We start from the raw sequence: 23,259 nt of genomic DNA, 5'->3' as shown, positions 1-23,259 counted from the left end.
TGGAGAAGGGGAATTCGAATGCCAGCTGTCAATAGATAGAATTTCAAATCTATCTTAACAAAATAATAAAATTTGCTTTAGCGGTGGTGGTTTAATATATACTGTTCAGCAGGTTTAACTCGTACTGGAAAAATACTGCTTTTTGGGTTGCAAAAATGACCTTGATGTTGCCTTACTGTAGGTTTGAGCATTATGACTCAATTAATCTTGTTATTCCATTATACATCTCAGCTTGATGCAATATTTATATATAATTGGAAAAGCCCAGAAGACAGTTGGGTTGTGTTGTATTTCTGACTGATAGGAACTGTCACTTTCAAAGCTGTTCTTCACAATAACAGGCAGTATCAAAGTGCGCCAGTGAGATTCAGACGAATTTAAGTTCCAAAACCCAAAGTAATTTGAGAATTTAATTGATAACCACCTACCTCAATAACATGCTGCTTTGGCCTTTGACTCAACTAGACACAAGCAAAATAAGTATCTGATAGTTCTTTTTTGGGGAGGAAATAAATGCAAATCAAATAAACAGTAGGAATTATTAACCAATGTACAGCTCTCAGTGTATTAGACCAATGCAATAAGTCTTCCCTGTGGCACTGTGGGAAATCTCGCCTATTGTTAAGCACACGCTGCTGAATAGTGAGAATGGAAACTAATTGTAGTTAATACGGTTAATATTTTTAGCTTTTGTCTGCATTCTAAATTTTGAATGTTGCTTTTGCTGACGTCTTTGTATAACTTATTCTATGAACAAATCATCTAATTAGTATGGTAATAATTTCTCATCATCCCCAACCTTGTGACTGTTTCTGTCCCTTTTTTTTTTTTTTTTTTTTTTTTTGTAGAGGAATTTGTGAACTTTAAGCATGCTTGAAAACAGTGTTAGGCATAAGGTAAATTTCTGGAGATACAAAGGCAATGTTCTGTCTGGGTCTAACAGAGTCTTGTTCATAGTTGCTATGTTTCATGTGATTCTTTGTGATGCAGGAAAATATCTGTTCTTAAACTTGTGCATTTTTGGTTCTTTGTGAGTGAACCATGTTTGCTTTGTTTGTTTGTTTGTTTGTTTGTTTTGTTTTGTTACCGTAGGTCCTGAAATTAATTTTTTCGTATTTTGAGAAAAACTAGAAATTAAAGATCCCACCCCACCAGGCAGCTATTGATTTTTCTGCTGTGGGCCAAATTGTCTGTTATAGATGAAATTGTCCGTTGTGAGAGACTGAAATGCTGAGAGTCTTATGTAGTTAGCAGGGAAGCTTGAATCTGCTCACAGATGGTTTAAAAAAATCCCAAATTAAAAAAAAAAAAATCTTCTTTTTTACTTTTATGTTTCAGTAAATTTGTATAATCCTTAAGACCTTATTGTTTTACACGTTTTATCTGTATACATGTTTTCATTCTCATGACAATATAGTAGATTTTGATAAGCTTTTAAAATTCTTTTGTAAGAATATGATTCTGAGTGTGTTACAAAGTAGGATCTTAAGATCACATCCTTTATTGTTCCTAATAAAAGGTATTGTTAAACTAGCAGGAGGCAAGCTGAACAGTTAACATTACCTTCTTTATAATGCATATTTCCATATTTCCTAAGAAATGAATGGCATATTTCTGACTGAGTTTCAAACTGCAGTTGTTCTCTCCTGGCAGTATAACAGTATGTTTAGGTACCATTTTGTTAACAAGCTGCTTTCTAACTGCAATAATTTCTGTCTGTCTTAATCTTCCTTTGACCTGTGACTGATGTTGAGGAAGTAAATTAACTTTTGACTCAACTAGACAGACTGTAGGCAGCTCCAGAATGTGTGTGGGCAAACAATTCTTGCAGCAGCTTATTCTTGGAGTGTTAACATGGAAGATTTCATAAACAGCTTCTATTCGTTATTTTTTAAAAATCAGATTTGATGTATTTTATATAAAATATTGCATTTTAAATGAAAAAACTGCAGAGCTCTTCATGCAGTAGCTTTGACTGTTCTGTCATGTATTCAGGGAGTATTTATATGTGCTGTGTAAGTTATCTGAAGGGAGATTCTGCAGCAGTGATGTTTTGTCATATGTCAGTGTTGATTGTGCCTACTAGAGAAAGAGATAAATAATCTGAAAGTTGTTGTCTGAACTGGAATTCGAGAATAAGGTTTGCATTTGAAGCACCAGTTTTGCCTTAAGGGTTTATTCCACTTTAGAAAAGAGTGAGCAATAGCAAGGCTAGCAGTCTCCTTTCAGAGACCTAATAGCTGTTCAGATAGTAAGAATATGAAAAGAGACTAGCAAAAGGAAAGAATAGTACCAGTGAAGGAGGAGGGGATCAGTGTATGAGTACAAGAGAACACACAAATAGGGTAGCTGATGAGGTTATTTTTATTCTCAAAGGTGAATTCTCCAAAAATGCTTGTAAGGTGTGGTTATATTAATAAATAGTGGTAAATGGAAAGAAAATGAAGATAATTGTGGAACAACAGGAAAGTAGACTTCATTTAAGTAGCTTGGCAGTTTCATTATATTACTCTTATAATCCACAATAATTTATCCTTCATCAATTTAAAGAGTTGCTGTCCCAAGACTGCAGATGCTGATACACTACTCTCTAGAAGAAAGGACGTTTGTTTTTTTTTTTTTTTCCTAAACTGGTGCTGTGTAATTGTTTCTTGCACTTGCATGTAGAATAGCAGTTAAAGGTTTGATGTGGTAATTTTTTTAAAACTTCTGTTGGAGACACTTGCATAGGTTGCTTACATTGCAGCTAACCATTTGTTTTAAGCTAAAGACAGATGTGTATTGTAGAAGCTGATTAATCACACTGCTACCCACAACAAAAACCCTCTGTGCTTATTTAAAGAGGGAAGATTTAAAATTGGTCATTATAGAGAGACTACATAAAAAATTAAGTCCTCTGCTTTGGTTGCAAAGTAATGAGGATGAAAAATATGCAAATATATCGCATACACTGGAAGAAAACTGAATTTGATAAGAATTAATGACTAGCGAAGTGTCAGGGAGCAGCAAGGGCTGGCTGCTTCTGAAGGTAAGGCTGAGGAAGCTGAGGGTGATCCCAGCAGGCACAGTGCCCTCACTGACTAGAGCACAGTCCCACAGCATCTATACATGAGGAGAGCTGGGTGCTGGTAATAGGGTCCATCAACAGTGTCAGACACAGTGAAGTAATGAGTGAGGTCCAGGGTCTGTCTGGGGAGTCCACTCAGGAGCAAAAGGAGCCAGAGACGGGTTTGGAGACAATCTGCAACACGTGTCTGAAGTTGGGTCTGAACAGGACTGGAGCTGTACTGCAGCTTGGGTGAGGGGTCTAGCCAGGCTCAGAGGCAGAAGCCAGAGCCAGGGCTGGAGGCAGGTGCACTTAATGATGTCACTCAGGCAAGGGCTGAAGACCCAGAGCTGAGCTTAAATGGAGCTCCAGGGCCACAGCCAGGGGGTGTTCATGGAGGCTCTGGGTGAGGCTGGTCATGGCCATTAATACCTGTTAGCGCCCTTAGGGTACTGATGCATGGTCTGGCAGAGTTTGTCTTCAGACTGTTAATATTAGAGCACAGGCTGACTTGAAAACTCAGATTGTATTCTTGCATGTAAGATAGCACCATTGGTGTATCTTCTCTGCATGTAACTCAGTAGGCAAAGATTTACTGAAATATTATGGGGGTTGTTCTACTCAGAGGTGTGTGAAAAGGAAGTTGGAAATACGTCAGCAAAGGAATGATGTGGACAGGCAGAAGAATTAAAAAATCAGCTGCGGCGCGATTAAGGGGTGTGATAAAATGGAGAGCAGCTAAGGTACCTGGTAACTGTGGAATGGCAACAGTTCAAAGGGGAGTTGAGGATGAAAGCTTGATGTCAGGAAGGAAATCGAAGAGTAAGGTGGCTGAGGCAAGGCAAAGTTGACAAAGCAAGGGTGAAATAAAACCATATGCAATAATATTAGCTAGATTATCCCATTCTCATCTAGAAAAACTTCTGAGACCGTACAGTTCTGAAAAGTGACCTAAGCAGGTCACATTCCATTTGTGAGGCATTTGACTGTCTCTAAGTGGCTTTTATGAAGTACTACAAACATAAAGTAATTGAGGGCTCTTAAATACATTTTTTTCATAGCTTCCCAACAACTGAGGCTTACTAGCCAAATACTGCATTGACTTTCATGAACCATTATAAACCAAGATGTAGTTTTCCAGTAACACTTTAAAGGACTGGTTTTTTTGTACTATAGTTTAGTTCAGTAGTTTACAGTTCAGGTGTTTGATAGCATTAAATAAGAAAGAAGTTGCCTTTATTTATATGCCATGTTTTACAGACCTTGCTATTACCTTAGATTATTAGGGTAAGTATTACTTAAGCCTGTAAGTGCAGTCAAGTAGAAAGGCTAAATCAAGAGGAAAAGATAGGGGTGAAATACAGGACCGTACTATGCCATAAACCAGTTTGCAAACAGAGAGGAATCTTTACTCATTTTTTTGTTTAGTTTTGCATGGTTCAAAGGCTCTTGTTCAAAGTGCATAAACTTCCCTAAGACAGAGGTGGGTTGTGGCACATTAGTTTCATTCCTCACAGTTTTGGAATTAAACCCTTTGACTTTTGTTGTTCTTACTATAAAGAGAGCACAGTTTTTAGTTACTGTCTAGTTGTATGAATGCCTGAATGTGTGTGTGGGGGGAGAAGTTTGACATTTAGAAACCACAAACAGAGCTAATATGTCACCTGTGTATTTTGTCTTTACTCCCTACATAACTTTTCCCTCTTCCTTTTTAACTTTTTTAGGCTTTCTAACTGGATAATGTAAAATTCAGTTGACAGTTGATATGGGTTATGCAGCATTTCTAGTATTATTTGCCTTTCAGCTAACTTGCCTACAAGAGGCTTCCACTGGTTCATGGGGAGCCTGCTGTTCTCAGATTGTGATCTGAGGGTAATTTCTAAGATTAGGACTTCTGGTTTGGACACTAGCGTGTAATGAAATTGCTGGTCAGGAACTGTACAGGTAACGTTAGTTCAGAGCTCCTGTTGCCTGACAGCAGTTGGACATCTTACAAATTATGTATTCTGTTGCTGTAAAAGTATTCCACCAGCTCTTCTTTCATAATGAGTTTTATGATTTCTACTGCAAAAATATTTAAATAATTTTGGATCATTTTATTCTTAACATGTTAAGCCCCTCTCTCAAAAGCATTTCTAGTCTGTTTGCTGTAATCTGGAGAGACCACTGGCATACTCTGAGTCATGTGCATATGGGGGTCTAGAAGCACTGGCACGACTTTGTTCAGAAGTTTAGTTGCAAATAATGACTGAGTTTATGTCCAAGCACATCGAGAAACAGTCTGCTATCAGCCTGGGAATTGCAGAGAACTGCTTCAGGATGTGAAGCCCTCACTTGCTAGTGTGCTGACTTGAAAACAAGCTAGATCTGTGGATTTTTGCCTGAACTATTCCTCAGCTTAAGCTGTTTTCATTGTGTGTATGCTTGTGCCATGCATGTACGCACCTAATTAATGCTCCTACAAGGCATAGTGCTCAAAAGCATGGTGGAGACCTGTGTAGCTCTGCAGGAGTAGGTTGAGCCTGCCTGTGCTTACTGTCTTGGTGTTGCAGAGCCTTTTGAAGGGTTGTGCTGGTCTTTGTTGTGTACCCAGTGGTGTTAGCTCTATTAGCTGGTTGGAGAGCAGCTCACATGGGGCCTGTTCGAGTCAGGGGTAGTGCAGGCTTGGCACTATGTCAGAGCTAACCTTCTTCATTCCTTGTTGACCCTGAGAAAGCTGGTTGAATGAGGGAAACTGATGGTGGGCAACTCAAGCTGTGTCTTAACAGAGCTGACTTTTGTCCTGGGGACTTAACTGGAGTGCCAGGAGTGGCTACAGTGTTCTGGTCTTGTGATAGTTCTGGAAGGACTATGGCTATGTTTGCATAGTGCTGTGGTTCAGCTGATGCCTTGGTTGTCTAGATACGTTAATAGCATTCCCCTATTTGTAGGATAATTAAAGTAGAACTTAACTAAAATTTGATTGTTTTCTACTTAATAAAGTGTTTACTACTTGAAAATTTAACTGATTTAATATTTCTAAAGGCAGGTGAACTTCACATTTAGCTTTGAAGATACACCCTAAGTTACAAGACACAAATCAAATGCTTGAAGTATTTTCATGTTTATTCAGTACATTTGTATGACCATTGCTTCTTTTCATAATGCAGATTTGCATAACAGAAAAACACAATCAGGTCCTGTCCTGTTTTCCAAACACTCACCTGGAAAATAAATATAAATGTTTTGCATATGAACTTCTTAGCAAGTAGAAGCAGTGTTTATATATTTCTATTTCAATTTTGATCTTTTTTTGTCACTTAATACAGAAATTTCAGTAGTTTAGGTTAAATAAATTGGTATTCCTTTCGTCCATTCAGAAACATGATTTAGTGTGTTTATAATTTAACATCATTTTGTGGTCAAAGGAAAAATTACCATGTGCCAATATTGTCTGAGAATGTAATTATTTATAAATGGGGAACTTGCTTTTCCTCCAAACCTGAAAGTTACTCATGCAGTTCATACCACAAAATAGAACCGCATGGTCTCCACAGGCAGTGTTTGGCATTATATTCCATATTTTTTTTATGTTGGGATATAATAAGAGTACTAGATGTGTCCTGGTAAAAATAAAATACCATTGACTCTGTTAAGTCTTTACCACTTTAATTATAATAGCAAATCTAATACCAGTGAAGTGTTATCCCACTCTATTTAAGTTCATTTCTCACAAGTTCAACTTTACAAGCTGTCTTTATAAAAATGCATTATATTGGGGCTGAATACTGTGATCTGTACTGTATTTGACATCATACAACAGGCAATCACTAATGTCTGTATATTATATGAGAGAACATTATACTGATTTGGTTTTAGTCTACTTAAGTGCAATGTGTGACTAGGTTGGATGTAATGAAAATTCTGAGCCGGCAGTGTTTCCATGTTCTTTTTGTTCAGAATTTAATGTCTTTATAGTGGCTGTACACTGTGAAGCTTATATTATTCCTGATAGATGCCGTAATATTAAAAAAGGTTGGTTTTCTAAGAATGGTTATCTGCTCAATGTGTTGAATGTTTTTTTTCATGGCTTCTGCATATATGTATATTCACGCCTGTTGGTGCCCTGGTCATTCAGTATCAGAATACTTAAAACACCATTTAGGCTTACTTCTTAATGACTGCCTTCATTTTTCATGAGGTACATGAGGTTCTCTTCAAGACTTTGTTTCGTCTCTATGTTGTGATCTGATTACCTGTGCTGTGATATCTGGTTTTCTTTAGCATATGTCCAACAGTTGACCAAAAGGGGGTGCTAATAGATCAAACAGTCAGATGCGTTGCATAAAGAGGTTAAGGAGCCTTTTTTTTGTGCAATGAATTAAATCTCAGCTACTGAATTAGATCAGGTAAATACAAGTTTTCACATCTCGGTGTTGTGTAACATGCCGGTCACAGCATTGCTCTTCGTGGAAGGCAAATTCATGCCTTGTAAATATGGCTGCTTCTCACCTTCCACTAGGCTTGTGGGGGATTTTTCGTGACATTTCCAGAGGCTTTGTGGCAGGCATTCTCTTCTATAAGAGTTCAATTTATTTTTCCATTTATGTGGTTAAAAAAACAAAAGCATATAGGGGTTAGACATAGGTTATTCAGCAGATATTTAAGAAGTTCAAAGTGGTTGAATTTTAAAGATTGAATACAGTTATCCAAAACTACCAAGATAAATGTTCAAGTCATGTGCCTTAATGTCCTTCATCCTGATATCACAAAAGACTTTCACTGCCCATTTTTTTACTGTTTGGTTTTTCCAGTTCAACAGAACTGGTTAATGGCATCAACAGAGCTGGGGCCTCTAATGTAAGAAGGGAATAAGAGATGTATATTCCCTGCAACAAGAAACTCTGCTGTATGCTTATTCCACAGTTGGATAAGGTGGTCGAGAGACCTGATGCTGGTGTAAATATTGTAGTGAAGACTGGAGAACTTCCAATGGCTTCTCAGTGGACCCCTCCATTTGTGTAGCAGAGAAGTGGAACCCATTTGTGACTTTGCTGGAACAGCAGATGGTGGTGAAAGGGGAACACACGCTTCTCACGGAAGACACGTGGTTAGATGATCATAGCATTTGTTCTTCCAGGATATGCACTGCCTGTAGAAATTTTTGAACTCTCCAAATTCATATTTTCACTGGTAGTCATCATTAATTTGTTCTGTTTTACTGAACTAATGTAAGAGTATTTTTACAAGTATTTAATAAGACGACCGTGTAATGTAGTCTTTGCCAAATTTCTACTCCTATCTCTACACAGTATAAAAGACATTTAGATTTTCTGTAAGACTCTAAAATAACTAATTGTAACCATAACCCAGTCGAGATGCAATGTCCAGGTCTATAGTGCCTCTCTAACGATCTGTGCCTTGTGGAAGAAAAGTGACCTTAACCTTTTTTAAATTCCTCACACTGAAACCCAGAAATATCATTAAAAGTGTATTGTTTAATAGCAGATATTAAAGCAGAGTTCATGCTGAAGGAGGACCAGGATCCGATTGATGGTAAGGAGAAAATTGTATTACACAAAGTTACATTTTAAGTGAACTGTAGAAATGAGTATAATGAAATTACAATAAATGATAGAAATTATTAAATGATAAGTGTAAAATGATGATACGGGATCATGTAAGTAAAGTTCAAGGAATTTAAATGCCCAACACAATGGCACGGTTGGGGAGAAAATAACACTTTCATAATTGCAAACCAAATAACAATTTGAGTGGTGGTCTCTGTAGCCAGTTCTGTAGCTGCTATATGTTCATGCCAAGTTTTCCATGCTTGTTGAAAACACAAAGACACCTCTGTATCTGTGTGACAGACTAACATGTAGAGAACAAAGGAAGAATCTTCCATTAAGAGAGTGACCAGAAATTTGCGAGAGGGATTGGGGAGGAGGAGTGTGATGCCAGATGCATATGAAGGAAGAGGCCCAGAAAGACAGACTTCAGCAAGAGGAGAATTTTGCTGTCTATGAGTCCCTGTGAACTAAGTGTGGCATCTTCACCAGCCGTGTGGCCAGGCCTCCTTGATGAAATAAAAACTTTTTAGGGACTAGAAAACCTTGTGAAGGCTTGTTTGTAATCCAAGAAGCTGCAGATTGGATTAGCCACATACTTTCCCATAGTATCCCACATTAATGTATCTGCAAGATCATAAAGGCCATGAGCAAGCTTTTTTTATAAACCTTAATTTTACTTTGTCTACATAATTTTGAAGGGTTTTTTGTTTTAAAAGGCTAACTATTATAATAAACACAGTCTTTTACATTTAAAAGCTTGTTTGTTCATCACAAGGGAGCTTGCTATAAGAAAAATGTTTGGGCAGATCCACAGTGGAGCTGTGGCCAGCTTGGAGTCTTGTCATGCTTTGTTTATTAGATAGTAACTGTGAAGGAAGTTTGTCTTATCTGTGTTTTGAATGAGACATTAATGAGCCTAGAAGATAGCAGGGTTTATTGTTGCTAGGTATTATGTGTAAAACTTTCTGTATAGTTTCTGAACTTTAGAATTATATTGCTGGTCTATTTATTATTATTTAAAGTAGTCTGTACAGTAATTTTAAATCAAGAGTTTGATTAATCTTGGAACAGGGTAAGAAATGGAACTTCCTGCTCTTAAGGCCTCATCCCAAGATGTTTTGACAGGAAAAAAAAAAATGCATAAGCAGTCAAAAAAAGGCAGAACGGGATGACGGGGACCCATATTGCTTACAAAGAGAAAGGAAGAAAGCAGATTACCTTTCCGGAAGTCAGTAGTAGAAGAAGGAGGAGAACCTTGTGAGAATGGAACTGTAAAAAGTATGTTTTATACTTCTGCAAGTTTATCAGTCACAAAAGCTACCTAAAGTCAAGGTGGATGTGGGCAGAAGCAAGTATTAATTGGGAATTTTGTGAGAATTACTTTACTGTTGAGGACAGAATAAAAGGTTTAAATTCAGTGGTCACTTAAGTGATTTAGGCTGTAGATTAATTTATTTTGAAGGTAAAATAAATGTTGTAAAATTTATACAATTTCTAAGGGGAAACTTGAGTGATGAAATGATACTTGTCGTTCTGGGAGTTTGAAAAGAGAGGATTGTGTGAAAGAGGTATGTTTCCTGGTTATCTCCTCAGTTAAGTGCCTGACATTAGGGACAAACTTGCAATGAAACCTGTTGAAAATTAAACAAGCACTCTGGGAATCAAGTAACAGTTTCTATTAACTTTTAAATAGTAGTATTTCAGATCACATGATATTTCAGAGTTGCTGGTATTTCTAAGCTCCAGATTACTTTCCTGTGAGAGATGCAACAAATGGAAGTATCAACAGCCTGTCATCTTTAAAGCAAAACTGGTGTTTTATGTGTTTTTACACAGAGACCCCTCCATGGACTTATGGTTCACATTCCTAGTCTAGTCCAAATGTCAGTTTTCAACCACTTTTCAAATACTAAGTTCTTAAGGAAAGTACGTTCTTTCCAACTCATTGCAATCCAGGGATGGACAGAACGCAGGGCATTTAAGAAATGTACAAGATTGCAAATTCCAGTAACAGTTGGGCTTTTCCCAGTCAAGAGGAATGGCTTTGAAAAATGATGAAGAGGAGCAGAAGTTGACTGAGGTTAGTAAACTGTCTGTTTGCTTTTGTAGAAGAAGAGCTATAACATCATGGAGAGCTGTAAGGTATGATGCCTTGCAATTTATCTCAGCTGACAGACATATCTTGTGCAAAAAAATCAGCTCCCTCTGTATGCAGTGTAGAGGCATCTCAGAGACAGTGCCCGCCTTTAATCTGGTGGGATTTTTATCCTGCTCTTCCCTATTAACTATAATGGTATGAAATCTGTTTTATTTTTTTTCCCGCAAATACAGAAATTTCCAAAATGAGCAATCATCTGTGTAAAAACAAAGTCAAATGACATAATGCTGAAGGGCATGGCATTTATTCTTTTCAAAGCTGATTAATGCTTTTCCAAATTAAAAAAACAAACAGACAACCAAATTCAAACTGAATTGTGCTAAGTTTTGTTCCCAGTTGCATTTATATTACGAGAAAAAGTGCGATTCTGATCAGCCTTATTACTTAAATCCTGACACACTCAAATCTTTACATATTCATCAGACCTTTCCACGAAACAAAGTTCAGAGAATGTCTTGATTCATATTTTAGATTATTTTCTATCCACAAATGACCAATTTGATTGCAGAATCCAGTGCCCTTCTTTGGCCGTATACTAAGTAGTGTAGCGAACAGTGTATCATGTGAAGTTCTAGAATACCCACAGAATACTGCTTTGATACTAAAATTGCTGGGGTGGGGGAGAAACTAATTTTCATATTACAATGGTTTTGGCTTGTTTAAGATTGGAAAGTTTGTGGCTTCAGCTACTTACCACTGGAACTCAAGTGTAATGCTACTGTTCTGAAGGCTTTTAGAATAACTTCTCTCTTGGTGTATTTTTTAATAAGGACCATCTAAGAGCCATTTCTTGCAGCATACTGCAGTATCTGTCTATTCGGTTTTTATGATGTATTGCTTTACATGTACAGATTAAAAAATGACAGCTGTGTTGAGCCAGAAGCTCTCTGGGACAGAGATTTTGAGCTAACAGTGTGGTTATCGTTTCAATGTTCATAAAATTCTTGTGCTCCCTTGCACTTGAAAACTTCGTCTTGTTCTTCAAAGTACCCTTCCAGACAGATTTTGTCATTTTAAATAGAAATAGATGTGTTTGTCTATGTCACAAAGTTGGGTGATTCTATAAACTTTGTGCTTTGAGTTTGTTTTTCATGATGCAGAGATTTTTTGAAGTTGTTATTTGCAGATGGAAGGTAATTTAGTAGAGTGTAATCTGTGTTAGAAGTACAGATTTGTGGGAATCTGCATTTGAAATACTACTGAACTGAACTTTGTTCCAGTTGCTTAGTTTTATAAGATTCTTGTGGCTTTATAGTCACTAATTTCAAATTCCTTTCTAGTGTAGGTTTTACCTCCTAAAAACTTTACTATGCTAATATTGTCTGAAAATTGAGTGCTTGTTTATTTAATGTGTTAAATCCAGTGCAGCTAGATTAATTAAATGCTCAAGTTCATATCTTCAAAAGCGTTCTCATCAGAATTGGCAAAAATTAGGGAGGGATTTGAGATTAGAAGACATGGTAGATGCATGTGTTATGGTCTGTTTCTCCAGTTAGGTCTTCATTTTTCCATAGCTTAGTAGAATGCGGTAGAAGATAAGCTCTTTTAATTCTACAGGTTTTGAATGATTGTGTGCAAGTTATCTGTTCCTAAAACACTTTTCGTGTTACTAATTATTTATTTAACATTTATAGTTTGTGTGGGGAAGGGTTAGTTTGGATAGTACTGCAGATTTTCTGAAAGTCTTGGAATTTGGCTTTAAAAGCTATGGTATTTTTAAAGGCACCTATGGATGGTCTCCTCAAAAATTAGGTAGACGTTACCAATAGCGTTAAATTACCAGAAGTATGATTATAAGTATCCCATAGGCAAAATCTCAAAGTTTATTTGCATCTGCAAGCATGTCTGGCTTCTGAAATCAGGTAATCTGAAGAACAGTTGAAATGGAAGTGGCTTAGTCCCTCTTACTGTTCAGTTGTCTATATTCTTGTATTTTTGTGCCTCATTTGTTTAAAATGACCTTAATTAAATGTGAAGCACACCATTAGCTCAGAGAATTGGGCTTTTTGGCTTGTTTCACTTGCTGTTGCATTATTTTGCCAAAAGATGATTTGTACTCAAAGGGCCCAATCCTGATATTAGTGACATAATGCAAATTAAGGGCAAATTTTACTTCTTAATTCAGTGATGTAGAATTGGGTTCTGTGTTTTCGTCTGTACCTTACAGGTTTAGTAATTATGCAAGAAGATTAATCATATTTCTTGGAAACAAATAAGGTGACCCATACTGATACAGAAATGAAGCAGAACAGTTGTGAGCTTTGCCCACTCAAACCCAGAATATTTTGTTTGAATTATCAGCTTAGGTTTTGTTGTCTTGTTTTGGGTTTTGTTTTTTTTTTATTTGTTAATATTCAGTTGTTAAAGTGTAGAACTGGAGCTTTACCATTACAAATAGATTTAGGATTTTTTTTCATCTGATGCTATCCTTTTAAGGATCAGAGTTCCAGAATGCTTGCAGCAGCCTTGTATTTTTCTGTCTGTTCGTGACAAATCAGCTACTGTACATTCATATAGAGCAGTACAGTCCTTGCCACTGGCAGTCTCTCTGTGACAGAGAGCCTGTAGGCTGACATAAAGTGCAGCCTGTTGTGAACTGCTAAGTGGGAGTCTGCCAAAAACTCAGCAGACAGAACTAATTGGGGAGAAAAAGGATTTTTGTGCCCTCATCTCTCCCTCTTCAATTTTTTTTACAAGACGGATATTGTTAAAGTAACTTGTTTATGTAAGATTTGTCTGCCTCTATTTTCTCATTGCATGAATCATTTTTTAACTTCAAGTCTTGCACCGCAGGTCACTGAGCACTTCCACATGGCGGCTGGCACAGGACCAAACTCGAGACACGCAACTCATCACAGTTGATGAAAAATTGGTAAGGGTTTTCTACTGCATACTGCTATGATACAGCCTTCAGGGTTATTTCTGCACAATAGGCATTCAGTATGGTATTCTGCGTTCTTCTAGGAAAGGCGTTTAAATGTGAACTACAAAGCAACAATCCTTCATACATTTTTAAAAGGGGAACATTAGTAAAACATAGGTATGTGAAGGAAATGTGGCATTCCAAGTGTTAAGCAATATAAAGTTATGAGTACCTTGTTTATTATATTATGGCCAAGGACCAGTATGAGCTGTAATTTATAACAAGTTTGTTCTTTTTGAAATTTGGGTATATTTTCTGTATAGTGAAATTATACGGAATTTGCCAGTTTCCTGAAATTATCTTCATTAGGACCCATATTACTAAAGAAACTGTGTAAAGAAGCATGATGCAAGATTATTGTTACTGTGCATATATACTCTAGCTTTTGAATATGCATGAAGGTTAGATTACAACTAGGAACAAATGCATAACATTCTTCTGCTAATCAGTAGCAGATCAGAAATTTGGCAATCTTTTCTTGTAAGTTCTTCCATAATGTGTGGTCTGTTACTCTAGATGCAACCTGACACTTATGTTTACATTATTCAATAGTATAATTTTTGTAAGACTTCTGGGGGGAATGCGTCACAGCGGAAGCATGCTTTTCATTGGTTTTCATGTCGCTTTTGAATCTTCAGGAAAAAAAATTGCCATCATATTGTATGTACTTTCTTGTATCCCTGAAGCTATATTAACTACTTAAGAAATATTTGGAATTTGTATTTATAAATTGAACATTTGTAATGATAACTACAAGTTGAGACAGCTGAAGTTTAACAGGCTGTTGGAAAAAAAATGCACCTAATTTAACAACTCTTTAGGGCTTTTTTTTCTCATGCTTTGTAATATAGATTTAGCAATAATAATTATGGGTAAAAAAATTCAGTTCTTTTGTAAACTTTTTTCTGAATTTAAAAAGTAATAGTATAATTTTCGGTTTAAAAATTAAGGAAGAAATGAATACTGTATTCTAGTGAACTTGATTATCTTGTTAATCTAGTTGCATAACTTGGAATTCAGGAAATTTCATTTAATGTACAAGAGTTCATGAGTCACTATGTAAATAAGATTCACTAAGTCAATAGACCTACATTTCCCTAAATGAATTATGAATTGTGTTTGATTGTTGTAGCACTGTTCTTTATATATATATATTTTTTTTTAATGTTAAAAATAGAGTTTTTATAATGCCTGAATTATACAGTATCTATCACATTTCCCTATTGTGACTTTGGGTGATGGATAGATCTGGAAGACAGTACAGTGTAAAGACAGACCCACAAAATAAATACTCTTCTATCTTCCATTTTGTATTTAAATGTACATTATCCTAAGTAAGGGTTGTACATTACCCTGTCTAGCTATGAGTTTATACTTCCAGTTGAGTTAAAGTGATACTATTTTGAAATGTAACTATTCTGTTCTCTTAGTGTCAGTGTAAATGAATTGTAAGTGAAGTGGTTGTTTCTAGTGTCATCATATGTTCTCATCAAGTTGAAGACCCTCATATCATAGCTGCTGGGTTGTTTTTTTTTTTTTCAGATCTCATAGTAGCAACCATTGAATAATTTTGTTTAATTTTGATACATATAATGTATGTAAATGATTATTTTATCCTCAGTTCTTTAAGTATTAGGTTAAATGGCAGACTCAATAGTATTTTCCTGCAACATTGTGCATGTAGGCGTACATTCTAGATGCACAAATCTCTGTTTTTTCCAGATTATTGTAGGACCTGAAACAAAATGATAGAAAATTAGAATAATATTTTAAAATTTTCATTTGTATATTTAGTTAAGTTTTTGGAGGAGTTTCCGTAATGCCATAAAATGTCCAATAATTGATGTTCTGTTAATGGGCAAAAATTTATATCCCATTAGCAAGGAAAATTTTCACAAAGAGGTTTGATGTGGTTTTCAACTCTTTAAGGATTAGGAGGAGTTCTCTAGACACCTGTTAAACCTCATGGAAAAGTAGAGTGCTGTATTAATTTATCTTAGGTTGTTGCAATAGATTTCCTAATTTTAAGTAGGATTAATTACAACCCATTAAAACTAATTTAACACATTATATTAATTTTCTGGTTTTTAAATAATGTGACTAAGCATAATAAATTATTTCCCTGCAAGTTGTAATTAAACTATGTTCCAGAAGTTGATGCTTAATTTTTAATTAAAAAAGACCCCCCCTCCTTTTGTGTTACTGCCAGACATATGCATCTTATTGTTAGAAATCATTATATCATATTTTGATGGATTTGTTGGCTTTGTCATACTTTTTTTTTTTTTTTTTTTTTAAAGCCTGGCATCACCTTATGGGTGTTTTTTAGATGCTTCTCAGAAAGAAGAAGCAAGAACAGGCAAAAAATGGGATATGGTTATCCTTGTTTGCCCTACTCCTCTTGTAACTTATTTTGAAACTGAACTCTTCCGTGAGTTGATGTTTACAAGGTTAGTAGAGTAACTCTGTGGTTATTGAAAACTTTTAACTGCATATTGTAGTTGAATTCATCTATTCCCAGTGCTTTTGTAGACCTTGTATTCCTATGTGTACATGCATATGCTAGAACTTGATCAACAGGGATTCCTTTGAATTATCTAGAGTCCCATTTGGTTCTGTAAGTATTAAAATATTCCTTGTCTTGGAAAACACAAGTGAAATAGAAGGGGAAAGAGCGTCCTGACTTTGAATTATTATGCAGTAGTCAGTCACCTTCTTAGTGCAGCCCAGCATGTGTTGAATACAACAGAAAAATGAGTCCTAACGAAATAGTAGAAAATACAGTAGTTTAGACCACATTCATTTTTCATATTAGAAAAAAGTGGGACTCTCCAATGTAAAAGAAGTTAAATGCTCAGCCTGTATAGAACACATCCAAGAAATGATATCTCAGTTACTAGCTGTTTTCAGTGAATATTGAATAAAATAACTTCTAATGAACAGTTAAATCCAAAGAAAATAACATACAAAATGAACAAAGCTGAACAGAAATATAGTTCTTGCATCACATTTCGAATCTCTGGCCACCAATTAGGTCATATTCCAAGAGTCTGGACAAATAGCTGTGTGAAAAGTAGTCTCTCAAGACCCCACTTGCATTAGGAAATTTGGGCTATAGAGGACAAAGGCTGTCGGCAGCAAATCTCCCTCAGGTCATGTTTCAAATGATTTAACTGTTTGTGTGTATGGAATAACATAGCTTCCATCATCATTATAAAAAGCTTCAGTGGTTTTGCTTAAAATGGGGGTTTGAACTGTTTTAAATTACTGTGATTTGTTTCAGTCGTTAAGTATGGTGCATCAGTACTGTTTGTTGTAGCTAAAAGTTGTCCAGGTCAGCATGTGTGCTTTAAGCAGGCTTCCCAGTCAGTGCTGGTAGTGCTGCATTGGGGGTGTCTAGCCTGGAGTTCTACAGGCTAGACACTTTTGTGAAAGTTGCTGTCTGCAGTTAGAAGGTACCCCCAAATATATGCCAATAAAAGGTCTTCTGTCCTGTTCTTGCTGAGCATTTAAGAGTCTCACTTTTTTCTAATATGAAAAATTAAACGATACCAATATTGCAAGAACGTTTCAACATTAGAACAATTGCCAGAAAATATCCTTTGCATCTCTAAAGCAGAATGTTCCACTGCTAATGTATATGCTGTAGCTCAAAGCAAAAATTATTGCAAGAACAGTTGTAGGGTTTGGTCACTGGGGAGACCCTAGTAACATTGTGGAACTGTGGTTAAGGATCAGCTATTAGTTGCAGCCATGTCACAGATGTTTTTATTCTGTATCAGGCCAAGATAAAATAGCATGAGTTGCTACACAGTTAAGCATTCAAGAGCAGTGCTATCAAGTGCAATTGAAATGGTACTAAAGTAGTTTTTGCAGCATTGTGAGAACATGTAGGGACAGACTTTATTACAAGCATGACAGGCTAACTACAGTGATGCTATTGACATTTCAGCACTTGTCCTGAAATTGTTTTGGTTTGTCTATACTGTTAATTAACCTTTTTTCAGTAATGGTTCAGAAGTCTCAGTACTGAACCTCAACAGAGGGCCAGTTTCCTTCTGATTGTAGACAAACTCTATACATAACTCAGTAAAGATAACTTGCATATGCCAAATTGGGAGCAGAAAATCTGAACCCCTTTTTGAGGATGAGTAGTTCATGCTTTTCAGATGATGTTCAAGAGGAGCAGTAAATGCTGTATACAGCAGCAGCCTAGGCCAAAGCAGATTAGTAAGGGGACTTAATGGATGAGGGAAAGGCTGTGGATGTTGTTTACCTGGACTTTAGTAAAGCCTTTAACACTGTTTCCCACGGCATTTTCCTGGAGAACCTGGCTGCTCATGGCTTGGATGGGTGTGCTCTTTGCTGGGTGAAAAACTGGCTGGATGGCTGGGCCCAAAGAGTGGTGGTGAATGGAGTTAAATCCAGTTGGCGACAGGTCACAAGTGGTGTTCCCCTGGGCTCAGTATCGGGCCAGTTCTGTTTAATATCTGTATCAATGATCTGGATGAGGGGATCGAGTCCACCCTCAGTAAGTTTGCAGATGACACCAGGTTGGGAGGGAGGGTTGATCTGCTCGAGGGTGGGAAGGCTCTACAGAGGGATGTGGACAGGCTGGATCGATGGGCTGAGGCCAACTGTATGAAGTTCAACAAGGCAGTGCCGGATCCTGCACTTGGGTCACCGCAACCCCATGCAGCGCTACAGGCTTGGGGAAGAGTGGCTGGAAAGCTGCCCGGCAGAGAAAGACCTGGGGGTGCTGGTCGACAGCCGGCTGAATATGAGCCAGCAGTGTGCCCAGGTGGCCAAGAAGGCCAACGGCATCCTGGCCTGTATCAGAAATAGTGTGGCCAGCAGGAGCAGGGAGGTGATTGTTCCCCTGTACTCGGCACTGGTGAGGCCGCACCTCGAGTACTGTGTTCAGTTTTGGGCCCCTCACTACAGGAAAGACATTTTCCCAAGTAACAAGTGATAGGACAAGAGGAAATGCGTTGGATATTAGGAGGAATTTCTTCACTGAAAGGGTTATCAAGCATTGGAACAGGCTGCCCAGGGAAGTGGTGGAGTCACCATCCCTGGAGGTATTTAAAAGACACGTAGGTGTGGCGCTTAGCGACATGGTTTATTGGTGGACTTGGCAGTGTTAGCTTTAGGGTTAGACTTGATCTTAAGGGTCTTTTCCAACCTAAATGATTCTAATAACTATTGTGGAATCGGTATCAAGAATCTCAGCAGCTTCCTCTTGGCTGTCCAGAGGTAGCAGTTGTGTCTGTTCTAAGTGTTTACTACTGCATAATCCAGGAGTAGCACAGTATTAATAGGATTCTCAGAACATGAATCTCTTCAGCAATAAAGTTGCGGAAACACTCCAGTCCATTTTTTCTAGAAGACTGCATTATTAGCAAACATCACACAGTGTTTTCAGGATTGAGTCATAGTTTGTTCACCATCCAAATCCCAACTTTGGCTAGGCTTAGAAATTAGTGAAATTGTATAATCTTTGATTAGAGAAGCATAGACTTTACTATAATAAACAGTGATAATATTGCAGCTTAAAATAAAATATACAAACAAGTGAAAAATAGCCTGGAATGGTAAAACTACTTCAAATCTCAATCTGATAGTCTGCAGTGCTGTGAAACAAAGGACATAGCAAATCAAGCTTTAACATGCTTTTTAAAGTGTGATCATTGCTAGCAGCCTTTCCCAAGAACCGAGAGTATATAATATACTTTACTGCTTTGGTTTTCAGAGTAATATGTCATAAAATTACGTGCAAGACAGTGTAACATTGCATTTGAAGACTGTATAGGAGCTGTTTTTGCAACTTGGTGAAGAGAAACACTTGGCAAAGTACGCATTTATTAAAGACAGGCTTACTAGATTTCATTTTCTTGAAACTACTATTCAGCCAAGAATTCTCCAAGCATTACCACTGTGTTAGATAATAAGGATATAGTGGATGTTCTATGTTTTGGTTTTTCAAAATGCTGTTAACCCCTTGCAGGTTATTCCTTGAGGGTGAGTTCAAGCTGTTCCTAAAGTAATTTAATGGGATAAAAGAATTTGGAATAATCTTTTCTTCGTTTAATCCACTCTAGCTGCAGTATTTATTCAACTGGTTACCATAAAGTATTCAGTTCAGGACAACATTCCTCTTTAGATGAGGAATGTAACTTACAAATTTTTGTGTGCCTTATATGTATGACTCTGTGATAGGTAGTTGTCATATTCAAAGGGTACAAGACACCAGGATGGAGATCTGGGAGGGGGGTTCAGATGGAGTTACCCATTCCCTCCCTCTAGCCCCAAATTTCTCACTTGTAGGTTGTATTCCTTCTATTTATTTTCTCCTCTCAATTAGATCAGCAGCTTGCATTTTGCTTCAGAATAATGAAAAATGAGTAAGAATGACTAAACTTGTTATGTAAAATGAGGTTAATAGAAGTGGGTTTTCCACGCTTCACTTTGCAGGTATATTTTGAGAAATAGTTTCTTGCTTTGGCCAAAATGGCCTTGTATATGAAGCCTGTGGTTTGAAGAAGTACTTGTCTTCCATCACAGTTGTGTCAAGTAAGCAGGTGACCAGCTTATTTGAACTGTGTTGTACTTGGGATTCAAGATAAAAGAAAAGTTGTTTGCTGGTGGTTTATAAAATATTTAATACCCTATGTCTTGTCCTCTCGTTACACTTCATATGCAGTACTTAGTGTTTGGTTTGCATTCAGTCATCTGCAGTTGTGATGCTTGACACTTGAATGATACTAGTTTCCAGCATAGAAGGTATTTAAGGTATGAAACCACATTCTAGAATTATTTCAAAACTAAATGTGTTCTTTCAATAGAAGTTAAATATTCAAAAGAGAAAACTGTTTGCAAGTAAAAATATATATACATCTACTTTAATAAAAGTGCCTAATTTAAGAGTGGATGTTAGAGTTAAAAACTTAGACCTTTACTTCTTGTGGTCACTGATAGTTTATTTGTGAATCTGCATTTTTGCTGCACAACATAATCTTTTAAAAAGTTCTTTTTCTATTTCTTTTCTTCCCCCTCCCCCCCCTCCCCCCCCCTCCCCTCAGTGAAGACTAAGAAGTTCTGCTCTGGGAAGGAAAAAACTGTCTTGGATAACTTTGTCAAGCAGCTAATGTGAAATTCAATATTTTAAAGGTTTTAATGGTTTTGGGGATAGTGATAATCCTTCTCACTTCATGTACACCATGCTCTTCTGCCAGAGTATATATTTATTGCTAAACAGTGATTTTTTTGTTTTTTATTTAAATAATTTGGCAGTTCCTTCTCTATAGTTTTGGCTGGTAGTTGCATTTGGTGTTAAATACAGTACATGCTCCGGTGTAGTTGTGTGTGTAGTTACCAGATTATCTAGCTATGTACACGTTTTCAGTACTGCAAATTCACTATATTTTGCTGTTTGATAATTAAATCCCTCTTCAATTGGAATATTCTAGCTCAATTCAGCCTATACTGCTTGCTACGACTTGTTTTTGTAAGCAATTGTAGGTTGATGAAGCTTGCAGTGGTTTAGAAAACCCGGTTGGCTGGATACCAAAAAAGAGCTTTCTGTAAGAATGTCTGCAGGCAACAAGTTACTCCCTGTGGTAAAGAAGCTTTCTATAAGTCTGACAGTCCCAGTAAAGAAATTGCCATCACTTTTAGGTGTCTTTTAAGAGCAATAAATATTGCTGTATTACTAAATTTCAGCTTGAGATAATTTTGTTTTTCAGTTTAGAAAACTACACATTTTGCAAGTAGCCCAGAACGTGGTATAAAGTGATACGTAGTTGTATCAGTGAGAGAAATCACACTCTCATCCCTATGTAGGTTTATTTTGGTTTTAGGGTAGGGTAAAGGATTTGGATTTCTTTGTCTGAGAGCCTTTTCTTTTGGTGCATGGTAGTGCTATCTCTGCTGGGTATTGGAAGGAGGAGTGTCTGAGATTGAGGTTACACAACCTTCTAACATTTCAAGTGTCTGTTTTGTCTGGGCTTCCTTCGTGTAGCATTCATGTAGAAAAATTTCAAGGCTTTAGTCTGGGTCAAAGAACATGTGTCTCTGAAGGGTATGCAGGTGATTTTGTTTGTTTGTTTCATTACGTAGTATTTCTTTTTCTATCAAAGAACACTGGTTTTGAAGAGCTTGCTATGATGGCTGCTCAGAACAAATAAAAAGAGTGTCATTGTGCCATGTTTAGTTTGTCTGGCTTCCAAAGGGTTATTGCAAATACTTGTTTGGTTTTGTAAGTCTAAATATGAAAGCAATGTTTCTAATCTGCTAGAAAGAATAAAAGTAAGCCATTGATATAGTCCAGTAATCAACAGGAGTAAGAAGTAACTTCATTTTTGGAGCTGTTTTGTTGAGTAGATTTGCTTTTTAAAGACTAGATAGTATTTTCATGTTCTTATAAAACAATACCATTATCTGAACCTCTTCTAGAACAGCTAAGTTAGTATCTCCTGTTATGAAGTATTTCTGTAGATGACATGAATTCTTCTTGTCCTGTCAGGAATAGTGAATAATCAATTCCTTGTAGAGTGCTTGCTTTTCTGTTCAATCAAATGTGTCTTTCTGCATTTTTGCAGTATGTCTAAGTTTTAGATTTAAGACACAAATCCTAGCCTAACTAAGAAAGTTCTATGTACAGACTTGAATGCTGTTTCTAGTCATAGTTCTAGCTGAATCATTTTATCAAGTCAGAAGGGAAAAGCTTTCCTTCTTTGGAAGGCCCAGTAATCCTGTGGGAATCCTTGAACATCTTGGTCATGCTGCAAGAGAGCTTGGTGCTTCTTCAGTACTACCTCTTTCTACTCAGAAGATCAATGATGGAATGGAACAGGTGCTCTTCCAGTTCTTGATGCCTTGTTTGTGAGGTATCTTTGAAGTACTTTAATGGCTGCTTTCTCAAATTAGGAATGTTAACCTGTGTTAAGTGGGGACATGGACCATGGAGAAAGCATCTGATGTTCAGATCCAGAGTTTTAATACGCAATTTAGTTCTTGGGTTGTGAAGCATGCACTGCATGGAAATTGAGCAATCTCTTATGTATCTTTTTAGACTAGTCAGTTCTGTTCACTCCATAAAGCCCATTGGCTTACATTTAGTGCAAAAGAAGATCTTTGCTTGATGGGGAAATAACTTTTATCTTATTACCTGTTAGCCTGAAAACTGGGTTAACAAGTGAAAAGAAGCTGAGCTATAAAGAATTTCTACAAAATGCCAGTAAGACATACCAAATACAGTATTTTTTAAACAATGTTATAATTACGTTGCAAATGTTTTTAAAAGACTAAGACTATCATGAGTAATTGTGATTACAAACATCTGAAGAAGGGGATAGTTTTTCCTTACAGATTCATTTTATAGATCTGAACATATATTCATGTATAAAAATAAATAACAATATTTTTTCTATATAGGCCAACATCATCATCATCATAAATCATGTATTTTTAAAGCTTTTCACTAAGTAGCATGTTAACCAGGCAGAAGCTCTTTTAAGATTAAAACTGTAGTTTGCACTAAAATTTTATTCTTTGTTCTTCTGTTTTGTATTTTTGTCTT

General features: G+C 36.7%; 1 protein-coding gene across 1 annotated transcript in view; it reads left to right on the top strand.

Moving 5' to 3' along the window:
• Nucleotides 1–23,259, top strand: part of NDUFS4 (NADH:ubiquinone oxidoreductase subunit S4) — a 49,112-nt gene that overhangs the window by 7,144 nt on the left and 18,709 nt on the right. Inside the window, exon 2 of the mRNA XM_030005151.2 lies at nucleotides 13,550–13,628. Coding sequence (XP_029861011.1) covers nucleotides 13,550–13,628 — 79 coding nt within the window. The remainder of the gene's footprint in view (nucleotides 1–13,549; nucleotides 13,629–23,259) is intronic.

This window comes from Aquila chrysaetos, chromosome Z, assembly GCF_900496995.4.
Source record: "Aquila chrysaetos chrysaetos chromosome Z, bAquChr1.4, whole genome shotgun sequence".
Lineage (NCBI taxonomy): Eukaryota > Metazoa > Chordata > Aves > Accipitriformes > Accipitridae > Aquila > Aquila chrysaetos.
The sequence above is the reverse complement of the archived record's forward strand: the minus strand, read 5'-3'. Positions and strand labels throughout refer to the sequence as shown.